The 8,660-nt window shown below is 36.2% G+C and overlaps 1 protein-coding gene across 1 annotated transcript in view; it reads right to left on the bottom strand.

Moving 5' to 3' along the window:
• Nucleotides 1–3,903: 3,903 nt before the first annotated feature.
• Nucleotides 3,904–8,660, bottom strand: part of LOC111862950 (DC-STAMP domain-containing protein 2) — a 36,302-nt gene continuing 31,545 nt past the window's right edge. The window contains exon 12 of the mRNA XM_033750863.1: nucleotides 3,904–4,703. Within this exon, the coding sequence (XP_033606754.1) occupies nucleotides 4,382–4,703 (322 nt within the window). The 3' untranslated portion in view covers nucleotides 3,904–4,381. The remainder of the gene's footprint in view (nucleotides 4,704–8,660) is intronic.

Raw genomic sequence — 8,660 nt, 5'->3', positions numbered from 1 at the left:
AAAAGGTAAAGTATGCAAATTGAGAACAGGATTGTATGGTCTTAAGCAATCGTCACGAATTTGGTATGAACAACTTCATTCTGAACTGTGTAAACATGACTTTAGACAGTATGAATTCGAACCCTGTGTATATACGAAGTCCAGTGAGAAAGGTGTTGTGATAGTAGCCATTTATGTGGATGACATCTTTGTCTTTTACAGTAATACTGTAGAAATGCAGAAGCTTAGGAAGGCACTAAGTAATGAGTTCCCAGTGAAGAATCTTGGTGCAGCTAAGAATATTCTAGGGATGAGAGTTGAAAGATCGAACAATGTAATCACTTTGGATCAGAGCAACTATATTAGGAATGTCCTAGATAAGTTCAGCATGCAAGACAGCAAACCAGCGCGCACTCCTCTAGTTACAGGGACCCAATTGGAGAAGGGTGTATGTGATACTAGTTTTCCGTATCAGAGTCTAGTAGGATGTCTCATGTACATCGGAGTTTGTACCAGACCTGACATAATTCATGCTGTAAGTTTGTTATCTCGTTTTAACACTTGCTATGGAGAAGTGCATGTCCGAGCTGCCAAGAGAGTACTACGATACTTGAAAGGGACTGTTGACACTAAGTTAACGTTCCAAAAGAATACCACAGCAAAGTTAGATTTGTGTGGATATGTTGATGCAGCTCATGGTAATGACCCTCTTGACAAGACCTCGTATACTGGATATGTTTTCAAATTGGGTGGTAATGTAATTTCTTGGGAAAGCAGGAAACAAGATTCGTTATCATTGTCAAGTACTGAAGCTGAGTACAAGGGGCTGAATGATGCCGCTAGAGAGTGTGTACGTTTACACGATTTACTGAATGGACTGGTTGAAGGTATTAAAGAAGGGATTTACTTATCAAACTTTGTACTAGAATTGATGGATGAAGAGAAAGTACCTGTAATCTTTAATGATAATCAGTCAGCTCAAATGTTAAGTAAGGATAGGCGATTCAGTAAGCGTACTAAGCATATAGAGTTAAAGCATCATTTTATCAGAGAAGCCATAAAGAAAAGTAAAGTGAAACTTGATTATATTCAGAGTGAAGAGTTGATGGCAGACTTGTTGACCAAAGCTCTGCCAGGTCCAAAAACTGAGCATTTTCGTCGCAAGTTGAATTTGATTGCATAGTTAATTATATTATGTTTTACTTGATTGTTGACTTATGATTGTGATGAGATTAGGTCATGTTGGATTGGTAATCATATCATCATCATAAGTTGGCAACATTTATGCTTATTGTTTTTTTTTATACATCCGTTTCCGCTCTCTAATAAATGGAAGACGTGTGAAAGCAGTATGTTCCACACACGGACAGTGTATCTTAATTCATACACATTTCCTTACATTATTTCATCATTTATTGATGTTGAAATTATTTGTAGGTGTTACCTACCTAGTCTGTTGAAAGTCAAATGATGTTCTGGAGGAACATGTCACCTCCATCTTCAGAGTCAAAGAATGAAGAGCTCTGTTTGCTACCTCTTCATGCTTGTTTCTTATTTGGCTTAATTCTTCAACCCTGAAGATGGAGGCAATACGTGAGGCAATCCAAAAGTTATGGTTATGAGTACATCGAAATACTGCTCGGTGTCTGCTCACACATCCTTCTTGAATCAGTGTGGCAAGTGGCGTCGAGTTGAGTGGTTCGGTTTATTGTTGGTGAACGTATTTCCATTTTTGTGTTTCCGTGAGTTTGCGGTTTTGCGATTGCTGACCTGAGAGAGCAGCGTGTCTGTATAAAGTTTTGTTTCAAACTTGGGAAAACCGCTGCAGAAACGCACCAAATGTTGAAAGAAGCTTTTGGTGAAAACAGTTTAGGCCAGACTGGTATAAGCGTTTTAAAAATGGCCGAACATTGACTGATGATGACGGTCGTTCGGGATGGCCGTCAACAGGCAAAACACCAGAAAATGTCACGAAAGTTAGGGATCTGATTCTGCAAGATCGTAGACTGACCATCCAAGACCTCTGTAACACCTTGGGACTAAGTTATGGTACATGTCAACGAGTTTTGTTAGAGGAACTGAACATGAGGATTGCGGCGAAGTTTGTGCCATGACTGCTGCAAAATGAACAGAAGCAGCATCGCTTGGAAGTCTGCAGGGAACTTCAGCAACAGCTTCAAGAGGATCCAGACTTTCTTTCAAAGGTTGTCACTGGTGACGAAAGTTGGGTTTATGGCTACAACCCTGAAAGTAAGCAGAAATCGTCACAATGGAAGAGCCCTTCTTCACCTCAGCCAAAAAAAGCTCGACAAGTTAAGAGCAACATTAAGTCCATCTTGATCTGTTTTTTTTATATTGACGGGATTGTTCATAAGGAGTTTGTCCCTCCTGGTCAGACAGTCAATAAAGAGTTCTATCGCGATGTTCTAAGGCGTTTCAGGGAGAACATGAGGAGAAAACATCCAGAGAAGTGGCACACAAATGACTGGGTACTCCACCATGACAACGCACGACCGCACATGGCTTACATTGTGCAGGAATTTTTGGCTAAAAACAAGTTGGCAGTTCTCCACCCACCGAACTCGCCAGACTTAGCTCCGTGCGACTTCTTTCTCTTCCCCAAGATGAAAATCAAGTTGAAGGGACGAAGATTTGATACAGTTTAGGAAATTCAAGAGGAAACGCAGACGGTACTAAACACCCTAACAAAGAAAGACTTCCAGGATGCATTTGAAAAGTGGCAGAAACGCTTGGATCGGTGTATGCGCTCCCAAGGGGGCTACTTTGAAGGTGATGGTGCAGAATAAGATCTAGGTAAGATGTAATAGTTTTTATTAATATATTTCGGGAACTTTTGGATTGCACCACGTACATTCTTCTGAAATTGTTGACTTTCAATGGACTGCATGGCATAATATCCCGAAAGAACTTCTTATCTGAATGTGATTCAACTCACACATGTAGATATGTGAATTACTTATTGTGGTAGCCTTGAATTCTTCTGTTTCTGATCTAGGAATGGACCAGTTTGTACATGATTGTCATTTTGCAGTTCTTATATGGCTTACACTTTCCCTGCTGTTGTGATAATCAAGTGTACTTTGACAGAATTACGGAATTAGTTCCTTTAGATCTTTCGTATTACATTTCATATACAGATGACCATGGGAAGGATGCTGGTTAGTTAAATCAATTGAGTTAGATTAAAGAGGGTGGTTGTTTACTGTGACATACTAAATATTTTTCTTTCTTTTATATGTTACACAACTTAATCCTCTTTCCAGCATCTCCTTGGGTCCCCCCTTTTAAATTTCTTATGGTGGGGTGAGACTGAGTCCACTTGGTATGTTGGCCACTAATGGTCTCCTTATTACTCTTCATCCTGTGGGTCTCTATTTCATGCTTGCCCTTTTTAACCATAAGGTGTTTCCATCTCCTTGTAATCACAGTTATTTCTTCGTCTGTATTAAGTTATTAATCTTAAGTTTCTCATGTGTACCAGTTTTCATTTTATGTCTATTGTATGAAAATGTAATGACACAGTTACATGAACAGATATGAGTTTATTTTTATTGTTTTACACAAGAACAGTGACTGGTACATGGTCTGAAATCATGAGGGTTTAACAGTTATCTCAACATCTGGTCATAATTTGAGATTAATAACAGGAAACTTCACACAAACAGAAGCACATTATGATAAAAAAGTGCCCTACAAGTTTGTTCAATGTTAAATTATTTAATGAGTATCAGTTAAAACTACAGTTTGTCATTAATTATATTTACTTACTTACTTAATCCATTCCTGTATACCTTATGGTGTTGAGGTTGTTTTTTCATTTTGATCATTTTACAGATGGTAGAACTCCTTGGATGAGTGATCAGCTCATCACAAGGCCTCTAACCAAATACAGGACAACACAAACACCACATACACATACCAAACATCCATGCCTTGTGTGGGATTTGAACCCATGATCCCGGCTTCTGAGTGAGCAAAAACAATACTTGCTTTGGACCGCTCAGCTACTCTGACTGGCTATTAATATCACTGGATACAAATGTTTAAATTACGTGTAGATTCTAAAGCATTCTGGTGATGGTGAATAATGCTCAGAATTACATCTTATATGTCTGGTCTGTTAGAAAGAGCTCTTTCCAACATCCTATGGAGTTGGTGCCCCCCCCCCCCCACCCCTCAACTTAGGACGGAAACAGATCTGGTTTCTGACACTTTGTGTTATCTGGTGTTTTTAGAATACCGGGCGATGGACAAAGTCAAAAAATACATTAATTTCGAGATTAAATTACTCTTCTGATGTCTAGATATTTAAATTATGTGACAAAGAGTTAAAGCAAGTATTGTGGTAATTCTGATAGTACAATTGCGTGAATCACTTTATTCATTCTCTCTCTTCTTCATAGAGAAATTCAGTTCTTGCAGGCTCATATATGTGTTGTGTTTCAACTTCTCCCAACGGCGGTGAACTTACTGTTGGCGTTTCCACAGCATCTGCTTCATCATCAGCATCATATTGATAGCTGTATGAAAGTTCAGAATCTAAACGTTCCCTTTTGACGTTCATTGTTTCATCAGGAGACAGCAGTCCTACTTCAGCATCATCTGCAGGCCAATTCTTACTCATCTCATCCATGAATCTGTGTTTTTGTTTCCTATTGCGGACACCTGTTTGTGAACCCTGACAGTCTTCTTCAGATGAATCTCTAAAAGGGAATAACAGAACATCATGATGTCTTGATAACATCTAAAGAATTATTTTAACATAACATATTTTCAGCCAACATTTCTTTATACAAAATGATAAAATTATGCTATCATCATTCAGTATTATGAGATCTGAATGATCATGCCACTGTAGGCTTCCACTCTTAATATTCTTAATTTCCTACCATAATAGCATAAAAATTGCTACCACACCAACTTCTGATATGCATGTATATTAATTTATGTAGGACCCAGAAATTTCTCATGTTAACGCATACTGTCACGTGTACATGGCTGTGTGACTAATAATAACAGGGTTTGGATTGGATGATTGGATTTGTTAACACCTTTTCTATTCACTCATAATCACAATCAGTTACAGTAACTCACAATAAATGACTTCCTGGGAGTCGCTCCATTCTGACTGGGCTATGGCTGTCTTATCTTCTAGTCTGTTTTCTACTGTCCTTTTCCTTGCTTCTGTCTTGTACTGTGACTGACTGACTTGGTTCTTATCTGAATGGCTGCTTATATAGCATATCATTATCCAAGGAAATGTTTGTTGATCATTCATTTACATGGAAACCCTGTTTCTGTTGATCACATGTTTACATGGAAACGTGCAATACCGAGTTGGTTTCCATGGAAACGTGTTCCCTAGCAGTGGGTGTACATGTCACAATATTATGATCACGTGCGTTATGACACTACGCTGTATCCTGGTGGGTGTGCACCAGCATTTCAGAGGACTGTACTGCCTCCACCATCCAGGGAGTATGTTCCTCCTAGTACCTACAGACTGCAGTACAATGTCAAAACCCCAGAATATGAATCTCCTTGGACCTTATAGTTGTATACTGATAATTTCATATTGTTGCATATACATCCATTGCTAAGCAGCGACTACAAAACAAACAAGAAACGATATATGATATAACTCCGTCCTAAGTGCAAACTATATTATAGGTCTTTCGTCTTGTTCTTCTTCATATACATGTTTTGGCCCCAAACGGCCATCATCAGGTGTACACTCACGGATCTGTTACACTGCACTTATTTATAACATTTAAAATTTAAAAACATAGGTCTTCCTGATTAGCACTTATAAAATCTTCGGTTCTAATTTTAAATCCTTTAAAAATTCTTTCTCTAAATTCCAAAATTTAAAAATGTCAGGGTTACTCGCCCTATGTCTGTAGTGCTGCAGCAGCTTCTTCTTTCTACCACTGTATAGGTGTTATCTGTAATATACAAATATTTGTACTTACTCTGTGTAGTCTCCTTGTGTGCGTGCCACTGCTTATCTTTACTACATGTGCTGTCTGATGTATTGTGTGCTGTGTTTTATATTGGTGAGTGTAGGAGGGGACTGGGTATTGGGGAGAGGGAGGTACCGTTAGTGTGTAGATTTTGTGTATCGTTTGAAATATGGGATTGTGTGTTTCTATGTGTGTGTCATTCATGTGTAGACCTTCCTTACTTATTTTATATATATGGTATTTCTCTAATGTATTCAAATGTCTGCCCTTCTTCCCATTGTTATAACTTCCATTACCTTTGTTATTGTTCCATGTGCATGTCCTGTATTTAGTATGTGATTTGAGTACCCGGAATTGCTGTTATTATTTCTAATATCATGTATATGTTCTTTATATCTGTTGTTAAATGTTCTGCCCGTTTGCCCAATGTATTTCAGTGGGCAATCTACACATTTCATTTGGTATATGCCACTTTTATTGTATTTATCTAATTGTGGTTTTTGTTTGAGTATATTTTCTATTGTGTTTTGTGTGCGGAATGCTACTTTTATCTGTGTGTCTTTGAAAAGTTCTGTAATTTCTCTCACTTCTTTTGTACTATATGCAAATGTGGCCCACTTTGTTTTTTTGTTGTTGTTCATCGTCATGTGTGTTTGATTTTTGTTTTTGTTTTGTCTGATTTGATCTTTTGATTATGTTTGTGGCATATCCATTGTTATGTAGTATGTTTTTAATAGTGTTCTTCTGTATTTGTTTTCCTTTTTCTGTTATTGGGTATGTGTCGAGTCTATTTATTAGGTAATTAATACCTGATAATTTGTGCTCAAATGGATGGCATGAGCTGTTAGGTATTATGATGTCTGTCTGTGTGGGTTTCCTATATATTGCGAATTGCAAACTGTCTTCCTTATGATGTATTGTTATATCTAGGAAGTTAATTTATTCTTGTTGTTCTCTTTCTATGGTGAATGTTATAGCTGGTTGCAATTCATTAATTTCCTTGAATGTATGTTCTATGTTCGTTATTTTTTCATCATATATTATTAATATGTCATCGACATATATGAAGTAGGCCACTATTTGTTGTTTTACTAGAATAGGGTATATTTGTGTGTGTTCCATACATTGTATATATATTTCTGCTATTATAGCTGATGTTGGGGCTCCCATAGCTAGTCTGTCTGTTTTTTTGTAGTATACTTTGTCAATTTGGAAATAATTTTGTTCCAATACTGTTTTTAACATATGTATTATTTCTTTGTGGCTTTCTTTATTTATTTATTTCATGGTTCTTTCTTATTATAGTCTTTATTATATTTATGGTGTTAGTTTTCGGTATATTTGTATACATGTTTTCAATGTCAAAGGAACATAGTCGCATGTTCTCATTAAGTTTAATAGCTTGTACATCTGTCATTAATTGGGAGGAGTTTTTGACATTGTATGTGTTTGGTAGTTGTAGATAATCATGCAATACTTTCGCCAATTTCCTTGTCATTTCATAAGCTGGGGCATTCTTCCAGTTTATTTTTGGTCTAATGGGTGTGTTAGGTTTATGTAGTTTTATTGTGGCGTGTAGGTTTTGGGCTGTGGGATTCATGTTTGTAAATTTCCATTTGTCTTGTATGATATTATTACACTGTTTCAGTGCTTGTTTTAGTGCCCTTTGGTATTGTTGGGGCAGATTTTTGTCAATTTTTATAAATTGGTTATTGTGTATGAAGTTATTTATTTTCTGTTTGTATTCTTCTTGTGTTAGTATTATTAGTGTTTTCCCTTTATCTGCTTTCGTTATAATAAGTTTATTCTCTCCATTTTTATTTGTATGTTCATTATTTGTTTCCATTCCCTTTTATTTTTCTTATCTTTATTGGTTTTATTCCTTTCATTGTTATTCTTGTGTATATCTTTTAGTTTCCTCGCAATTAGGTGTCTATAATAACTTTGTTCTGTTATTTCTAGGTTATTTATTGCTAGTAGTTACTATAGGATTCTGACGATGGTGTATAACACACTGATATGTTGGGATTTTGGACTTTATCCATCGTCCTGGTTTTTTGTTATCTTAAAAACCAGGACGATGGATAAAGTCCAAAATCCCAACTTATTTATTGCTGTTTCAGCTTCTAAGGCTAACGTCTCAATCCATTTTTCATTCTTGTGATGTAGATTATATTTAAGGCCTTTACTTAGTATTTGGGTTTCTTCATGTGTAAATTGTATATTTGTTTGATTCACTACTCTCTTGTAATGTATGTTTTTGCTTGTTATATCTATATTTTGTGTTTTCTTCATGTTGTTTTAGATATGTTGTTTCCATATCTTTTTGTAACTTTTCTTCTATTGATTGTTTGATGTTATTCCATGTTCGTTGCCATGTGTTTGCATTGTGTATGTGAATGTGATAGAGTTGTGTATTTAATTGTTGTTTCTTTTTATATAGAAATTTTATTTCATTTTTTATGCGTAATGTTTGGACTTGTATTTGTGTTTTCTTAGCTGCTTCGTTGTTTGTTGTTATTTTCACGTACACATATTTTGGTACTAGTTTTTCTTTCAGACATGTTTTGTTAAATTTTATGTTAGCGTTGCAGTGTAGCAGTTTCCGTTTACAATTCATATATTTATAAATGCTTTTTGTGTGACAACTGTTTACAATATTATATTTAAGCATCCTGTTGCACTCTACACGATAAA

This window comes from Cryptotermes secundus, unplaced genomic scaffold (genome assembly GCF_002891405.2).
Source record: "Cryptotermes secundus unplaced genomic scaffold, Csec_1.0 scaffold822, whole genome shotgun sequence".
In the NCBI taxonomy this organism is placed as follows: domain Eukaryota; kingdom Metazoa; phylum Arthropoda; class Insecta; order Blattodea; family Kalotermitidae; genus Cryptotermes; species Cryptotermes secundus.
Note: the sequence above shows the minus strand (reverse complement) of the source record. Positions and strands in the feature narration are given on the sequence as shown.